The following is an 18,920-nucleotide window of genomic DNA, read 5'->3' as shown; positions in this document are numbered from 1 at the left end:
CTGAAATGAAAGATGGCCATTTCAATATGAGGAAAAAGTAGGAGATCCTGATTGGGTGAATGAGATAAGTGAAAAATGATAGGAAACAAATGGGAAAGGCTGAATTAAGAGTACAGTGGATTCTTCAGTCAGGATAGATTTTACAACTACAGAGCCAGTTTTCCATTAAGTGGGAGTACATAGAAGAATGAATTGTGATGAACTTCAGAAGCCAGTGTCAGGAATTTTAATTGGTAATGCTTCTAAAGTCCTAATCACATGGTTTGGCCAAAAGAAGAAATACCGGTAGTGGTGAATCAGAAAACAATTTATTTTTACTTCAGTAACATGTGGTATTTAACATTTTGGAACCCAATATTTTTGGTGTTGACATAAAAGTCTCAAAATGTAACAAATAAACAGAAGTTAATAATTCTGGGGCACTTTACAAATTTCCATTAGAACAAAATAACGAGTATATGAGAAATACTATTTGAGAAAATGTCTAGTTAATAAGTTAACTGAAATTCCTACTTTGTTTCAAATAAAATCCTTTTAAAAATACTTTTTTCCAGCCGAATACCTCAACTGTTTACCAAGGATCTTGCACTGGTCCAACAATTTTTTGAAGCCCTTTCTAAGGTTGGTGATTTTATTTTAATTTACCAAAGAGTTTATCTAAAAGGTTTTTTTTCCCTTATTTGTGGGATACTTATTAGATATTAATACCTACATATCATTTCAGGAAGACCCTGATACCAGACTAGCTATTCAGGAAGCTCTGTCCATGATGGTTGGTGCATACACCAGTTTAGAAGGAGCACCTCGTACTCTCATGGAGGCACTTGTAGCCTCTAACCTAATCAAGGTATGTCACCAGGATATAAAAGGAGTGTGAAAACTGGGCTTGGTTTCCCTTTAATCACTTGTACATAAGAATGGTTATATTAATTTATGGTATGCAATTAGGAGAAGAAAAATCTCTTTCTCCCTCTCTCTTGTGCCTGGTCTCCATTCTTTGTTTCTTCATGATTTACATACATACACATAAATGCATACAGTCAGTTATGTTGGTTTATATTATTTTAGAATTTCCAGGCAATATAGAAATTTCAGCTAAGGATTTTGGGGATTATAGTCCAGTGCATTAAGAGGGAATCATGTTGCTTAAAATTAGTTTATCATACTATATACATAAAAATATGCTTTTTTATTATGGAACTTCCACTTTAATAATTGCATATTAATTGATCTTGAAAAATATATGCAAAACTTAATAAGTGGAGTCACAAATAATGCCAGTTGACCACATACAGGCAAAATTTGATCTATGCGATATTTTGTTAAAGACTACTTTTAGAACTACATATAAAGCAAGCATAAGCATATTTTTAACCCTTCAATTATATCCTGGAAACCTGAACATTTTATGGCAGACATAAGATGCTATATTGTGAGGGTGAGGGGAGGAGCTTCCGGGGGAAATGGCGGACCTTCCCAGAGCTCCGTAAACGATGGGGCGCTCTGGCGGGGATAGCAGGCATTATTGGCCCCCGTTGGTCATCCTGGGGGCCTAGAATTATGTAGTGGCAACCCTGGTTTGTTTGATGTACAGCTGGGATCCGGATGGACCCGCTAACCAGGAGAACGGGAGACGGAGGACAGCTTAGGGACAGGAACACAGAGGCCGAGCTGTGGCAGCTATGGCAGCTGCGGCAGCAAAATGAATAAAAGAACTGACAGAGCAGAAAGGAGACGTTTTGGACGTTTTGGGCGGCTGCCAGGCGGCGGAACAGCGCGACAGCTAAGGAGCGAGCCAGAAAGAGAGAACAACGTACAGGGAGACCTCATCTTACCGGCGATGGCGACGGAGCGGCTGAGACGGCGCTGGAATATCGGGCGCCATATTTCTTTCCAACTGCCAGGTGGAGAGGCCATTGGGGGCTGGAGGTCGGGAAAGAAGCTGCAGGGATCGAAGAGGGAAGCCGGGGGGGTCGCCGGAGGCTCGGGGCGACCCCTGAAGAGCAGTAGGTCGAGCAGCCGGCCTTGGCACCTCGTCTACCCCCCCCCCCCCGCTGAGGTGCGATTCCTTCATACTCCAAGAACTGCTTTCGGGCCTCTGGGCCTAAAGAACTGCCTAAAGAACTGCCCTGGGCCTCACTGGTGGAACGTAGATTATTGTGGACTGTGAGGTCTGTCCCCTCCCATCTTATTATTTGCCTTTTAAATATCTCTCTACTTCATTCTTTGTTAATCTTACATCCTAGACCTGCTACAAAGAGAGACCCTGCCATAGCCATAATCATAGATTGGTCATCATCCCAACTTATTCAAGGTCTGACATCCTTCGACTGCGAGGTTCCCCCCTCTCGCAGGCGTGCCCCCCTGCCCTGACGAAGGCCCACCTCAATGAGGGGTTTATTAACCCAGAGAGGTGGAGGAAGCGGGGGATTAGGGGTTTTTTAGTAAAATGTTTTGTAAAGCTTTTAAGGGGTTCCAGGGAGCGGGGAGGGTTGGTTTGGCCCTGGGGTATGGATACAACCAGGCCAACATGTAGGGTCAAGACGGAAGGGAGGGTCAAGACGGAAGGTAGCGAAGCGGAGCGGGTGGGAGGAAATAACATCCCTATAAGGGGAATTCCAATCACGACGGTCGTAGGGAGGGGCAGGCGCGAGGACACCAGAAGAACGTATAGTCGGTTGGCAGACCGGGGCCACTGGATACGCCCGGTCGCTTGCACCAACCCCCGCAGACTAGGTGGACAGGATCAGCAGAGCCTGGGCCTTAGGCTGATGTTATGTAACGCGAGGTCCGTGGTTAACAAGGCCCCCCTCATCAGTGACTTGATCACAGAGGGGGAGCCGGACCTCGCAGGAATAGCGGAAACCTGGTTGGGCCCGGAGGGGGGGTTGCCCCTCAGGGAAATGTGCCCTCCAGGTTACCGTGTATTCCACCAGCCACGGGCCCAAGGTAGGGGTGGGGGGGTAGCAATTATCATCCGGGACGATCTGACACCGAGAGAATTCACTGTGTCGCAGACATCTGGTTGTGAGTCTCTGGGCGTAAAGTGGGGTCCAGGGAGTCAGTTGGGCCTGTTGATAGTATACCTGGCTCCCCGCCATACATCAACGGCCCTGCCCGAGCTCCTCGAGCGGATCGCGGAGATGGCGGTTGAGACCCCCAAACTACTAGTGATGGGGGATTTCAACCTGCCGTCAACGGGAAAGGCATCCGAGGTAGCCCGGGAATTCATGGCTTCCATGACAGCCATGGGTCTGACTCAAGTAATTCAGGACCCCACTCACGAGCGAGGCCACATTCTGGATCTTGTGTTTGTCTCCGACCAGTGGACGAGTGATCTGGGAAGAGGGCATTTAGTCATCACGCCCCTGTCATGGTCAGATCACTCACTTCTCCAGCTTGACTTCCCTGGCGCTACTCCCCACCGCGGGGAGGCGGAACCAGATTATCCCAGATGGTTCCGCCCCAAGCGCCTGATGGAACCGGATAGGTTCCAGGCTGAGCTTGGGCCATTTCCTGCTGACCTGTCCCGCTCCCGGGCTGAGGATCTGGTAGCCGCATGGAATAGTGCGGCTGCCGGTGCCTTGGACCGGGTGGCGCCTTTGCGGCCTCTCCGACGGCCACGATCGACCCGGGCCCCCTGGTTTAACGGGGAGCTAAGGGCGATGAAACGCCTTAGGAGATGCCTGGAGAGTAAGTGGAGATCCTCCCGCTCCGAAGCTGACCGAACACAGGTAAGAGCCTACATAAGGACCTACCTTGTGGCAATAAGAGTGGCCAAACGTCAGTATTGTGCCACTCTTATAGCGTCCGCAGAGAACCGCCCTGCTGCCCTGTTTCGGGTGACCCGCTCCCTTCTGTCACAGGAGCAGCGGGACCCCCCATTGCAGGGCAGGGCAGAGGAATTTGGAGAGTTCCTGCAGGATAAAATCGATCATATCCGGAGAGGTTGGACCCACTCCAGTGCTCCAGTGGGGACGTCCGAGACTAGTCTTGAGAGACCATGCTGGGAGGAGTTTGACCCTGTTGTCATCAAAGATTTGGACAGGTTGCGCGGGCGACTGCGGGCCACCACATGTTTATTGGACCCGTGTCCCTCCTGGTTGGTGCTGGCCTCCTGGGAGGGCTCACGAGGCTGGCTACTGGGGCTGGTGAACGCTTCGTTGGGGGAGGGCCGGATGCCGGCCGCCCTGAAAGAGGCGGTGGTCAGGCCCCTGCTCAAGAAGCCTTCTCTGGACCCAAAGGAACTAGCAAATTATCGTCCTGTCTCCAACCTTCCTTTTTTAGCAAAGGTTGTTGAGAGTGTGGTGGCTCAGCAGTTTCCGCGTCACCTGGAGGAAGATGATTATCTAGACCCGCGCCAGTCCGGCTTCCGACTCGGTCACAGCACGGAGACGGCCTTGGTCGCGTTGGTGGATGATCTCTGGAGGGCAAAGGATGAGGGTTGTTCCTCCATCCTTGTTCTATTAGATCTCTCGGCGGCCTTCGATACCATCGACCATGGTATCCTATTGCGCCGGCTGGAGGGGTTGGGGATTGGAGGCACCGTGCTACGGTGGTTCCACTCCTACCTCTCTGGCCGGACGCAATGTGTGTTGACGGGGGAGCAGAGGTCGACCGCAAGGCCCCTCATTTGTGGGGTCCCACAGGGGTCGATTCTCTCGCCTCTCTTGTTCAACATATATATGAAGCCGCTGGGCGAGATCATCCGTGGTTTTGGGGTGAGTTACCATCTGTACGCTGATGATACTCAGTTGTACATTTCCACCCCAAACCACCCCAACGAGGCTGTCGAAGTGATGACCCGATGTCTGGAAGCCGTACGGGTCTGGATGGATGACAGCAGGCTCAGGCTCAACCCCTCCAAGACAGAGTGGCTGTGGTTCCCGGCTTCCCGATTCAATCAGCATATTCCATCGCTGACCATCGGGGATGAGCAATTAGCCCCGGTGGAAGGGGCGCGCAACTTGGGCGTCCTCCTTGACGATCGGCTGACCTTAGAAGATCACGTGGCGACCGTGGCAAGGGGGGCGTTCCTCCAGGTTCGCCTCGTGCGCCAGTTGCGGCCCCTTTTGGACCGGGAGGCCTTGCGCACAGTCACTCACGCGCTGGTGACGTCCCGCCTGGACTACTGTAACGCTCTCTACATGGGGCTCCCCTTGAGGTGCGCCCGGAGACTGCAGTTGGTCCAGAATGCAGCCGCGCGGGTTATTATGGGGAGATCGAGATTCTCCCATATAACACCTATCCTGCGCGAGCTGCACTGGCTTCCTGTGGCCTACCGGGTGCGCTTCAAGGTACTGGTTACCATCTTCAAAGCGCTCCATGGCACAGGGCCTAGTTACCTGCGGGATCGCGTCCTGCCCCATACATCCCTGCGACCCACTCGCTCACACAGGGAGGGGCTACTCCGGGTGCCGTCCTCTAGAGAGTGCCTGGGGACGGTGCCCAGGAGTAGGGCCTTCTCTGTGGTGGGCCCTACCCTTTGGAATGACCTCCCCCCAGACATCCGGACAACAACCGATCTTCGCTCCTTCCGTATGAAGCTGAAGACCTACCTGTTTTGTCAAGCCGGCCTGGCATAACGTTACTATCTTGCCACCCCAGGTCATTTTACAATGGGAAATTTTGTTTTTAATATTTTTGGGGTTTTAAACTTTGTAAGTATGCTTATTTATGGACTTATTTTTACCTCCTCTGCATGATTTTATGGTGCTATCTTGATTATTGCTCTGTACGTCGCCCCGAGTCCCTGTGGGGAGAGGGGGCGACTAATAAGTTCAATAAAATAAATAAATAAATAAATATTGTGTTTTACATTGTGTTGCATCACACCTATAATTACTGACCTGATTGTGCTTGCTCTTGCTGCACCAAGGGAGCAGTAAAAATAATTATGTGTGCTATTTCAAATATTGAGAAATATTGATTCCTGAGAAAGAATCTTAAATGATCTGTTCTTTGTCAGGTAAACTATGCATGAGCAGAGATCTATTATTTATTCACAAATAGGTTTTTTCATATTTTGTTTAATTACAGCATATAATTAATGCCTAAGTCATTAAAGGAGGTTCAGGAAAAAATATTTTAAAAAATCATAACAATGAAACAAAACATACTATAAATGAGACCTTTTTGTGCCTGCCTTTTTACTTTTGGTGCATACAGTATTTTGAATATTGCATGTAAGTGCCTGATTTGGTAAATAGTTTCTTTCTGATTATTTCTTTGTCTTTCTGACTTTTTTTTTTAGCCTCAAGTCCAAGTCCGCCAAGTAGCTGTAAAATTTGCCAGCACAGTGTTTCCTTCTGATCACATTCCTTCAAGATACTTGCTACTTCTAGCTGCAGGAGATCCGTACGTTTAATATTACATTATAGACTGGGTATAAAACGCTATTGTTATATAACAATATCTTAAATAGGGATCAGTAATTCTTATTTTGAGTCTTTTAAACTATTACTTCAATTGATACCCATTTTACTTGTTGTGTAAAACATTTTTATTCATTTATTAGAGTTTTATTTTGCCTTTATTATTTCACCTCAAATCACTGAATGCACATAATCCTTCCTCCTCCTCTTATTTCTCCCACAACAGCAACCCTGTGAAGTGAATTGGAATGAAAAAGAGAGTAACTGCCCCATAGTTACTCAGCCAGCTTTCTTGCCTAAGGCAGAACTAGAACTCTGGTTTCTAGGCCAGCACCTTAACCATTGTACTGAACTGGCTGTCTTTTAATTGACATACTTTAGACATCAAACATATAGTATGGGATTATATTGATCCTTGGAAACTTACTTTGCATCTTTATTTATATTTGGCACACACCGTTAGTACATGTTATTGATGCCAGTTTGTATATCAAATCTAAAACTCATTGCTTTATCTCAAAAATTGCTTCCTCCATCACTATCAGAGCCTGGCCTGGTAGACAACAATTAAAAAGATGTTTGGAAAGTCTTTTAGTAAATAGTATCATCTTTGATTTTGAAGCTAATATTTATAGCTTTCGCCATAGACAGAAAAAGACAACTGGGGCTTCTTGCCACCCTGCAAGGCAGGGTGCCCCAAGCGGAACAAATAAAGGGAGATAGATTAGGGGTGGGGTGTGTGTGGCCAAAGTATACTTTGTATACTTGTGGTATACCAAAGTATATTTTGGCCACCTAATGAGCAGGAAGGACTCACTGGAGAAGAGCCTGATGCTGGGAAAGATTGAGGGCAAAAGAAGGGGACAACAGAGAATGAAGTGGCTGGGTGGAGTCACTGAAGCAGTATGCGTGAGCTTCAATGGACTCAGGGGGATGGTAGAGGACAGGAAGGCCTAGAGGAATGTTGTCCATGGAGTCGCGATGGATCGGACACGACTTCGCAACTAACAACAACAAGATGGTGGGGAGGTGGAGTTAGAGGCAGTCCTTTATCTTATTGAGACTCAGGCCTAGAAGGGACCAAGCCTGGAATGGCTTGGCCAGGAGTGAGTATTTGGTTAATGACTTGCATTTGTCAGTTAACAACTGCAGTGGGAAGTGCTGGGATTGCCATTGTAAATTGGTGTGGTCCTGTGAAGTCTTGCTTTACAACCACCCAACCTATGACTGCAATCCCACTCCCAATTGGGGCCATTAACACATAATAATTAGGTTTTAATAAGTGGACCCCAAAATGGTTGAATACATAATAATTAGGTTTTAAAAAATGAAAGATCTGTAGAAAGCTGATGAAGACGAGAAAATACTAGCTAAAGTTATGTCTAAAACTAACATTGTAGGCCAAAATCATAAAGGTACTGACCCCTTTAGACCTGTGGAAATAGTAAAACCATGGAAACAATTTTTATAAGAGTGTGTGTAATAAATGGTGTGTTAGGGTGTGAATTCCGCCCTGAATTAAGGAGGTGTGAATCTTGGCATCCCTTGTAGCATACTTTAGAAATAAGCGAAAATAAACCCGAACCAAGATCTAATAAAAAAACATTTTTAATATAAAAGAAAATAAAAATACAAACTTGCTAACTTAATTAATTACATCTTGGCAAAGCTATGTGCCTGCCTCCTTCGGCAGGCGAACAGAAGATCAGAAGAGAAAGTTAAGAAGAATGTGAAGGAGCATGTGCACTAAATCACTTGCAGATAAGAACTGTGACCTGCGCAGTAAATCTCAGCACAGCTAGCAAACCAATTAACGCAGTGACATGGTGTTCAGAGTTGTATGAGTGGTTTAGAAAGTTGGTAAAAAAATTAGAAGCAAAGCACTGATGTCTAACCTATGAGTAGAAACAGAAATAATATTTGCTGTATTTTAGAATATAGAAAGCTTTGCTAGATCAGATAAAACGTTTATTTAATTTAGCAACACATTGCTCAAGATTACCAGGCATAATAATATCTGATTTACTCTTTGTCCAAATTTTTAAATTCTAAACCTCACCTTGCATCAACAATTAGATGACTTTAGACACCAAGAGATCTTTTCTATAAGGTTTTGTCAAAATAAAAAAGTCTGAAAAATGCAATGTCCCAGTTCATATATAATATAAGCTAGGAATTTAAATTATGTATCTGCTAAAAAATGTTTTCCTCTTTATTGCAGCTGGCACAATGAATAAATCAGAATTAATTTTTATTTTTGCATTTTCCAAAGTAACTTACATTTATGAGGTGTTTTTTTAAGTCAAATTGTAAGTAAAATCAGCTTTAAGTCATGGGTGATTTGTTTAATGTCTCTGTTAAGATTTGATAAATCTAGAGTCTACTGAACCAAACCAAAGTTGAGTTTATTGTTAGCCAGTGTCTAAATAAGAAGACATTAGAAAGAGGATCCTGGCTGTTTCTTGTTTGTGCATGTAATGCTAAATAATTGGTTCTTAGGGTTGTGCAATCCTGCGGAAAACATTTCAATCAATGTATTTTGGAATGCAAGGGAGCCCAATGTAAAAGAAGTGTCTTTTCCTAGAATTCCATGGCTTCCCTCTTTGAATTATGTATGATTCCAGGAGAGGATGCAGCTACTTTAAAGAGTTGCAGACGGGTGCTACATTCTACATTCTGAATTGCCTTTTTGAAATCAAATCCAGAATATAAACAGCCCTTGCATTAATATGAACTGACGTATTAATTAATATTATTTAGTGAGGCTGATGGAGAAAAGGTTCTATTTGATTGTGCATATATGAAAATGTTGTATTTTAATTTCTGAAAGGCGGGAAGAGGTACATGGAGAAGCACAACGTGCTCTGAGAACATTTCCTGGTAAAAATGAAAAGGAAAGTGCTGATAAACAGATGCCTTCGTTCCCAGAAATGGTTCAGTATATTCAAGAGAAGGTACAGGACTTCAGCTTAAAACTCTGTAATACTATGGTACACACTGTGTTCAAAGTACAGCCATAATACCGAACTCCCAACCCCGTTCCCTATTGAGGACATGAATTGAATTACATGTAGTCCATGTTTAGTGACTACAGTTGAGACTTTAAGTGGTCTCTAAATTAAAATCATATGACCATGATTGTTTTTATTATTTTACTTCAGCTTTCCTTTGCTTTACAGCCCTGCAAAAATTGTAAATGCAGGCATTGGTCGCAAAGTTTCTTGGTTACTGTCCAAGGCAGTCATTAAGCAGGGACTACCTATAAAGGCATAGGACTAGTTGTAAAGTCCAGTAATTTGTATAAATTGCAAAACATTTGAGGAATAAGCATCATCTTCTGTTAAATGCATAAATACTTTATTTTAGGCCTCTCACCGAATGAAAACTCCTGCTAAATATATGACTGGAACAACAGTAATGCCTTTCAACCCAGCTACTTTTGGAGAGGTATGCATCTCAGTTACAATTTAGGGAAAGCCCCATTTGTTAATAGCAAAATTATCTTCTGTATATATTGTGCCATCTTGAAATAGCATATTTCACACGAGCACGTACTTGAAATTTAAGATCTATATCAGAAGTTTTATTGGGCTTTTTTGTGGGTTATGAGTGAGAAGGCAGCATTTTCCAGCCCCTCTGCAAGTTGCTCCTGATATACAATGAGAAAATGGGACGTTATTTTTTTCCTTTGCTCAATAAACAAACAAAAAAATGTTAACTCTATGGTAAATTTAATATGCTGATATATTTTAGGTGAACCAATTTGGTGTGATTAAGCTACAGGGTATAGAAACCATGAGTTCTAGTCCTGCCTTAGGCATGAAACCAGTCCTTGGGCCAGTCATTCTTTCTCAGCGCTAGGAAGGCATTGGTAAACCACTTTTGAAAATCTTAACAAGAAAACTGCAGGGGCTAAATCCATGCAGTCACCTGAAGTCAAAACCGTTTAGAAGGTGTCCCCCCCCCTCCTCCCCCAAAAAAGTATTTTAAAAACTACTACAAAGCAAAATGGAAACCTCTAAACATTATCAGCCATGCCTTCTTCCAATGCCTAATAAATAAATAAATTTAAAAAGTGATCATGAAGAAAAAAATGATGTCTTTTCCTTAGTTAGACATTTATTAAAAATCGGGTAGAAATTCGATATTAAGAAACTTTCTATATCCAATATCTATATGCTTTGTTCTTTTCTTTGTGAAATTGTACTATTTATGCAACATGATCTGTCTATTTTAAAATTATTTCACTAAAACTGACCGGCTACTAGAGTTAATATATTCCCAAAGAAATAAATGAGACAGCAAAATTCAACTCTACAGTCATCTCTGTAATAGATTTTCTTCAGCAGACTAGGCCAGCTTTTGCAGCAGTAGCTTCAAGCAGAATAATGTATATTTGTAATTTTAAGAGTAAGGCTAATTCTGCTGACTGCCAGCTCCTTTAATTCTCACCGGCTTGAGGTTGACTCACCTTCCATCCTTACAAGATTGGTAAAATGAGGACCCAGACTTTTGAGGGCAATATGCTGATTCTGTAAACCTCTGACTCTACAGAGCAGGCTGTAAAGCATTATGAAGCAGTATATAAATCTGCTATTGCTAAAAAAAACCCACTCATTTGATAGAAAACAAACTGTGTGTATGTGTGTGTGTGTGTGTGTGTGTGTGTGTGTGAGAGAGAGAGAGAGAGAGAGAGAGAGAGAGAGAGGAGAGAGAGACCACCCTCTAAACCCCCTAGATCAGTGATGGCTAACCTTTTTGTCCTCGTGTGCTGAAGTCCACACCCACAATGCTATGCACCCCACCCCTGTGCATGCTTGCATGACTCCTCTTGTGCTCTGCATGTGCATGCGTGCAACCACCCCTTATTTGGGCCTATCAGGCCTCCCTGAAGCCTCCTGGGACCAAAAATGGGGCCTGGGGAGGCGTCGCACCCTCCCACAACCCGTTTTTGACCTAGCAGGCCTCCTTGAAGCCTCTTGAAAGAAAAAATGGGGCATGGGGGAAGCACCGCGCTCCCCCCGCACATGCATGCATGACAACACCACCACCCCCGCTGCCGGTGGGTGATAGCTCGTGTTCCCGCAGAGAGGGCTCCGCATGCCACTTGTGGGATGCGTGCCATAAATTCGCCATCGCGGCCCTAGGATCTTCGTTATTTTTCAGGCCAGGTGGAGGGTGAAATAGCTTGAGCTACTATTGCTTATCTTTTTATTCAAAATAAGCTTATAAAGTCCAAAAGCATTCATAGAAATGGTAATTTGTTCTTGAGGGAGTTTATTTTGCAGCGCATTGACTACTGTTTTATTTTATTTTGTTTTTATTTTTAAAATCTTTAAAAAAAATAGGTTTGGCATAGGGCATCAAATTTAGGTATCCAGGATACAGTGTGGCAGAGAGCTTAGTTTAGAATATGACATGTTTTTAGGCAAGTTACTGTCAGCCGTCACTTCCTTAACTTTTGAACATTGGGATAATTTGGTTGATTTGTCCTAACAGACCCTAGTAATGAATGAGACCGTGACATCTTTTGGACATTTTAAATCACAGTAACGCAATAGATGTGATTATTGTACTGTGATTCATGGCTGAAAAAAAGAATCACTGTTGTTTATTCTGTAAGGGAAAGTTGGTGATCTATATTTTTTTTTCTGCTTTGCTTAGATAGTGCTGTATCTTCGGATGTGTCTTGCTCACAGTGCTGGTGTGGTGCCTACTTCTCAGAGCTTAGCTGATATGCAAGATCACGCTCCAGCCATTGGCCGTTATATAAGAAACCTCCTCTCTGGAAATGTTATAACATCCTCATCCTCAAAGGGTGGTGAAAGCAATCCTGTACAGATCTATATAAGTCTCCTTCAGCAGTTGCTCTCTGGTGTTGGAGGTGAGAAACACACAGGTCACAAAGCTTTAAAAAATGTTTTATTGCCTTTATCGTGATTAAGTAATATGCTGCTTCAAAAGATGAATTCAGCATCCATTGTTGGTCATTTTGTTAGTATGAGCAGATTCAGTTCCTAGAAATGTAAGGTCTGTTTTAATGCAATAAATTAGGTCAAAGCCACCTGTCTTTATGAGGCTGATACTTTGAAGCTCCAGTGGTTCCAGTTTTAGAAGAACTAAAAAGTGTATGTTCAGCGAGTATATTTTTGGCAAACACATTGTTTAGAAAATTACATAATTTTGACAGGGTGATTTTATTACATTAAAAAAAAACAAATTTTATATTCCAGTGGCCTAATTGGAATATAAATTGAGTGACAGACCCTCTTACTGTAGCCCTTGGCCAGTAAAGAAGGAAAAAAATGGAAGTGTAATTTTTGGCAGAGAAAAACTGCCCATCCTGCATGAGAGCTAAGCCAAGCTTTAGCTGATTTAGAATTCTGTTCTCATTCGCTAGTCAGATCTGTCTGTCCTCAAACCAGGCATAAAAGCAATGTATTTTCCCAATTACTTACTACCTATCGAGGTTCTGTGCAGATATCAAGTGGCATAATCAGTGTTAGACCTAAACTTTGTTTTTTCTCCCAGTCCTTTCAAAAATAGATGCCTTAAATTTTAGGCTATTGACAGCACTTCTACCTTACCACGTGTTTAACTGAACTTTTTTGTTACCGTAGCCGTATACTGATTCAAGATACTAGATAATAATTTCATCTTCTGACTGGGGAGTGTGGATAGGAGTAAAAAACTAGAAGGGAAGCGGCTAACTAATTTTCAGAAATTAATTTGCTAAAGATAACTGAAAAAAACACGCAGGTTTTCTAATCTTGCATTCCCTGCTATATATTTCCTTTTCCACTCTTTGGCATCTCTTTCATTGATTCCAGCATTCTAGGCTTTCCCCATCCCTGTCTTACTATCATTTCCTCTTATCACAGCGACACCGGAAGTGGCATCACTTCCAGTATCGCAAGATTTTGGCAGCTGCGCCACTCATTCTTCCATCTTCCCTGCTTTTGGGTTCTGCGTGGGTGAGTCACTGACAGTGTGGGTTCATATCTTACTGCTTAAGTTTTGAGTTGCATTTAGGTTTATGTCTCATTTTAAGATTGGGAGTGGGGGAAGGGATCCAAACTGGCCTTTCTCCAGTTTTTTTTTTAATTGTAAGTATTAAATGCTTACAACCTATCTTTTAAGCAATTACAAGAGATTTATTATAAAACAGTCAATCTCAAAATCAAATAAATTTGACTTTGAGATGTTTTGGGCTCTATAGATAAGTGCGCCACTTAGTCTTGGAATGTGTTTCATTCTCGTTGCCTGAACTGAAGTGTCTGTTACGAATGATGAGATGAGCTTGGATTGGCTACGGTAGCTTTTTTTTTCCCCCAGGAATGATTTGCTAGCGCATCCAAAATGTTAGTAACATAGAATAAGTTGTGGCCTTGAAATTCAACAATAGCACACAAGATTTTGTTGCATCTCTATGTCATAACATTTATTAACAAAATACTTTGCATGCACAATGCCGATTGCTGTGTGGGTCAACATATGTTGCACAGCTAAATCCTCGACTTACGACCACAATTGGATCAGAATTTACATTGCTAAGCAAGGCGGTTGTTAAGTGATTTGTGCCTGATTTTATAAGCTTTGTTGCCACTAATGTTACACAAATCATTGCAATTGTTAAATGAATCACATGGTTGTTAAGCAAGCAAATACAGCTTATCCCAGTGACTTTGCTTGTCAGAACCCAGGTGGTAAAGTGATCACATGACCCTGGGATGCTGCAGCCATTGTAAATACAGTATATGCCAGTTGCCAAGTACCTAAATTGTGATCATATGAGCGTGGGGATGCTGAACTGGTTGTAAGTGTAAGAACTGGTCATAAGTCACTGTTTTCAATGCTGCTGTAACTTTGAATGGTCATTAAACAAATGGTTGTAAGTCAAGGACTATCTGTAGAGCTCAGTATGGTTCAAATATATATTCCAATATTAACATATTGAATATTGTTAAGATATTTTGTACAGAATCCTAGATTTCATTTTTGAATATCTTCATCTTATATTTGAATTCTCAAGTTTCCTGATGAGATGACACTTTTTAGATGGAGGTTTCTTTTGCCAGAACTTTTTGACATCCATCCATACAAACCCATTAAGCAATTCCTTTTCAACAACAACATTCAGAATGCAGGGGGAAATAGTAAGAAATAACAAAAGAAACTTAACATTAGAAAAGAATAAAGGAAATACATCCCCTCAGTACCTGATCCCATAAATTGTTGCGAAATCATGTCCGACCTTTCACGATCCCATGGACAATGTTCCTCCAGGCCTTTTTGCCTTTTGGTAATGTCCATGGGGCTTTCATGGCAAAGATACTGGAGTGGGTTGCCATTTCCTTCTCCAGTGGATCACGTTTTGTCAGAGCTCTCTTCTATGACCTGTCTGTCTTGGGTGGCCCTGCATGGCATAGCTCATAGCTCATTGAGCTAGGCAAGCCCCTTCACCATGACAAGGCAGCAATCCATGAAGGGAGATCCCATAAATACTGGCCTCTTAACACCTATTGTAGCTTTGGCCAATTGAGCTTTTTAGTAAGATAGAGGATATTTTTAGGTTATATTACTAGCTTAGTTGTAACTATGCCACATGCAGCATTTCCTGCTGCAAATAAAGTCTCCGTTCATCAATTTAGGTATGTTTTTACAAGTATACTATAAGTGCAACAAGGATCCGTTTTACTGTGGAAGTTGAATTTCTACTCCAGAAACAGCTTCGAAAGACAATGTATAATTGTCTGCATCCCATCCATTATGAGGTACATGCAGTCGGTCGGTGCAAAATATATCTAATAATATTATTAGGTTACATGGTAAAGTGAATGTAAATATTAGTTTCGAATAATTTTGGCATGCCTATTATGAAGGCAGTAAATCATATTTGTATGCATGGTGATTTCATTTAGCAAGTTTAGCATTTCATGGTGATTTCATTAGCAAATTCATTTACGTAGAATACGATAATTTCTGTTCAAATTTTGGTCATTTTAATAATTTGAGAACTTTTTTAAAAATATAGGTTTGCCGGTCATGTACTGTTTGCTGGAAGTTGTTTCAGTCTATCCTGAAAAGCTGGCTGCAAGATTTATAGACAAGATGGATTGGATAAAGGTATGCTAAAGAAAGAGATGGTTTTATTCCAAAATTTGGCACATCATTCCAGTAGAACAGATTTTTTTCCCCATACCCAAGAAAGGAATGATTGTGATAGGATTAAAAGTATGTATCTCAATAGTTCCTGATCTGTTAAACGTAATTTCATGGAAGCCAATATGGCATCATTGTTATCCACATACTTTTAAATGTGATGTTTCTCAGTGAATTATATAGGCCTCTATAGATAAGTCATAAGGATATCTTTACAATAAGATTTTAAAGAAAAATTCAGTGAGTGTCAGGAAAATAACAACTTCTACTAAGAATGTCGTTATCTGAAATAAAGATTCAGAGGCATCATTAGTCAGAATTTCTATTAAAGCACCAAAAATAATGTGATAATTAATAGATTGTGGTTTTGTAGTGAATATTTGAATTCCTGTCCCTAGTCTAGTTTAGCTGCATTGCACATAGTATTGCAAAAAGCTGTGGTGACACAGTGGTTAGAATGCAGTATTGCAAGCTACTCACTGCCAGGAGTTCGATTCTCCCTAGCTGAAAGTTGACTCAGCTTTCCATTCTTCCAAGGTTGGTAAAATGAGGACCCAGATTGTTGGGGGCAATATGCTGATAGTAAACCGCTTAGAGAGGGTTATAAAGCTCTCTATTTAATTGCTATTGCTAATGGTGTTGAAAAGCAAGACAGGTGCAGAATTCTAAGTATCATGGTTCTCCTTCCTCTTCAATTAAATATTCTTTGGAGAAGATGCTGTTTAGCCATTCCCCACAGAAAACTTGGATGTAATTGGATCAGTCTTTTTATTATTTAAAGGCTAGTAGGGTACTATCTATTTTTAACATATTGTATTCCTTTATATTGTTTTCAGAATCTTATGAATACTAATAAGGAAGAAATGCGGGAACTGGCTGCTCTATTTTATTCAGTTGTACTTTTGACAGTGTCAGAAAATGAATTCAAAACATCTGTTCAGCACCTGATAAAAACAGCAAAGGACAATCATGTAATATTTTTGTTTTTACTTCACACCACTTTTATGAATGAAAGTATAATAGTATTATTATGTATTTTAAATGCATAAATGCATATGCATTTTAAATGCATTCCTTTTCTGTTTAAGGAATATTGAACTAAATTAAGAGTGAAGAGGGTTTTTTTTTATGAATATCAAAAAACTGGAAGAGGTCAATAGTTATGACTAAAATTGGTTAATTAAATGAGTGATTCAGTTCAAATACAGTTGTATATAATGTGAAGTCCTTATCTGAGGAAAAAAATCTTTGCTTTTAGTTAGTGCATATATGTCACAGTAACTTAGAAAAAAACACTTTTATCAGAATGAAAGGATTGATTTTTCTAAGAAGCTATATAGCATGTTTATAAGTAGATGGAGAAATAATCAATATGCATGGACATACGATTTTAATTTTAGGCTATTAAAACTCATACTATTATCTTTAAATATAAGAAGACTGTTCAAGATGTTCTAAATGCTCGTGTACACACATACACACACATATATAGATATATCTTAATGAATTGTTAACTTGTTTTTGGATTGTCATTCTTTTCACTGCAGAATCTGGAAATGCAACATGGATCATTATTGGCTCTGGGGTTCACAGTAGGACGGTACTTGTCAAAAAGAAAAATGAAAATAGTAGAACTACATGGTATAGAAGACCGAAATACCATTGTAACACCAGAACAAGATCAACTGATAAAATCAACAACAGAAACTATAGGTCAGTCTGCATGTTTGCACTTTCCCTGTGTTCTTGGCCCATTTTGCTCACACTGGTTTTGAAAAATGAAATAACTTTTGGCCCATTGTGCTGCTTTACCTATCTCTTCCTTGAACTCTTTGTCATAAAACTCATATAACATACTAGTAATCTCAAACTCTTCTCATTTCATTGTTTAATGATGTAATATTTGATTCACAAATCATATGAAAACAGATTTAACTAGTTGCAAGTAATGTACCTGGCATTAAAAATGTATTAGTATTATCTGAGCATGAGCCACTGGCAAATAAAGCCACATAATGGGCTGCTATTTAATTAGCATTGAAGATTCTGTCTTGAAATAGATAATGAGATAAAATGTAGTGTGACTGAATATAAAATTTTAAATGAACTAGGATTATGTATATTAGAATAAAGTATCTTTGAGATTTTATTAGTAATAATCTTGAACTGTACTCAAATATGTTGCTCTGCATGTTGCAAAACGTACCGTATTTTTCGGAGTATAAGACGCACCTTTTTCCCTCAAAAAAGAGGCTGAAAATCTGGGTGTATCTTATACACTGAAAACAGCATTTTTTTTGCCTCCCTAAACCCCACCCCCTTCACCAAAATGGCCGTGCATAGCCTTTAGGAGGCTTATAGGATGCTCCTTGGGGCTGGGGAGGGCAGAAATGAGTGACAAACAGACTGTTTTTTGCTAAATTTTGCCCCCCCCCCCCAGGCCCCAGGAGCATGCTATAAGACTCCTAAAGGCTATGCATGCCCTTTTTTGCTTGTTTTGGGGGGGGCTGACCCCCCAGGAGCACTCTACAAGCCTCCTAAAGGCTATTTGTGTCCTTTTTGGGGGGGGGGGAAACCGGGCCATTTTTGGGAGGTCTGCAGAGTGCAAAAGTTTTTTTTTTTTTTAAATTGCCTCTTCAAAATCTTGGTGCGTTTTATACTCCGATGTGTCTTATAATCCGAAAAATACGGTATTTTTTGCCTGTACAAATGCTGGGAATTTCCGTGAATTTCTCTGAAAAATATACTTCTCCCACTTGAGGCATGTGTTCAGATGAATGCAAAAGGTATTAACTGTTTTAAGTTTGGCCTGATAAAGGCATCAGGCTAGAAACAGACCATGAGTTCAAGTCCTGCCCTAGTCAGTTATGGGCTAAAACCATCTTAGAGGCTGTTCCTTCAGGATACAATCCGCTGGATTTTAAAGAGAAAAATACCAAGTAATCTTTCTACCTTTCACTAGGTTCTTTTTTGGATAGTACATCACCACTTCTAGCAATAGCGGCATGTACAGCACTGGGAGAAATTGGCAGGAATGCACCTTTGCCCATCCCCAACGAAGGCAGTGGTTTTACAAAACTCCATCTTGTTGAAAGTTTACTGGCCAGAATTCCCTCTGGCAAAGAAACTAATAAGGTAATGTTTTGCAACATTGTTACAATTCCCCTATGATTAAAAGATCTTTGAGCTTTATTGTTCTCTTGTAGACGTTTCACTGCCCAAACTAGGTAGCATCATCAGTACTAGAAAGGAATGGGAATTGCTTTCACTTATATTCTAGTGCAGGGCTGTCAAACTTCTGACTTGTGGGCTGGATGCATCATGCGTTGCCACGCTCATGCCCGGTTTAGCAGAGGGGAAAAAAGTCCCGATACGTCATGTGAT

The 18,920-nt window shown here is 41.4% G+C and overlaps 1 protein-coding gene across 3 annotated transcripts in view; it reads left to right on the top strand.

The window, feature by feature from the left end:
• Positions 1 to 18,920, top strand: part of ECPAS (Ecm29 proteasome adaptor and scaffold) — an 88,390-nt gene that overhangs the window by 29,344 nt on the left and 40,126 nt on the right. For all 3 annotated transcript variants that reach the window (XM_081941601.1, XM_081941600.1, XM_081941602.1), the window contains exons 13-22: positions 555 to 621; positions 725 to 847; positions 6,254 to 6,357; positions 9,205 to 9,328; positions 9,741 to 9,821; positions 12,039 to 12,258; positions 15,409 to 15,500; positions 16,373 to 16,507; positions 17,084 to 17,249; positions 18,499 to 18,671. In XM_081941601.1, coding sequence (XP_081797727.1) covers positions 555 to 621; positions 725 to 847; positions 6,254 to 6,357; positions 9,205 to 9,328; positions 9,741 to 9,821; positions 12,039 to 12,258; positions 15,409 to 15,500; positions 16,373 to 16,507; positions 17,084 to 17,249; positions 18,499 to 18,671 — 1,285 coding nt within the window. The remainder of the gene's footprint in view (positions 1 to 554; positions 622 to 724; positions 848 to 6,253; positions 6,358 to 9,204; positions 9,329 to 9,740; positions 9,822 to 12,038; positions 12,259 to 15,408; positions 15,501 to 16,372; positions 16,508 to 17,083; positions 17,250 to 18,498; positions 18,672 to 18,920) is intronic.

The sequence above is a fragment of the Natrix helvetica genome (assembly GCF_964273705.1).
Source record: "Natrix helvetica genome assembly, chromosome: 2".
In the NCBI taxonomy this organism is placed as follows: domain Eukaryota; kingdom Metazoa; phylum Chordata; class Lepidosauria; order Squamata; family Natricidae; genus Natrix; species Natrix helvetica.
The sequence above is the reverse complement of the archived record's forward strand: the minus strand, read 5'-3'. Positions and strand labels throughout refer to the sequence as shown.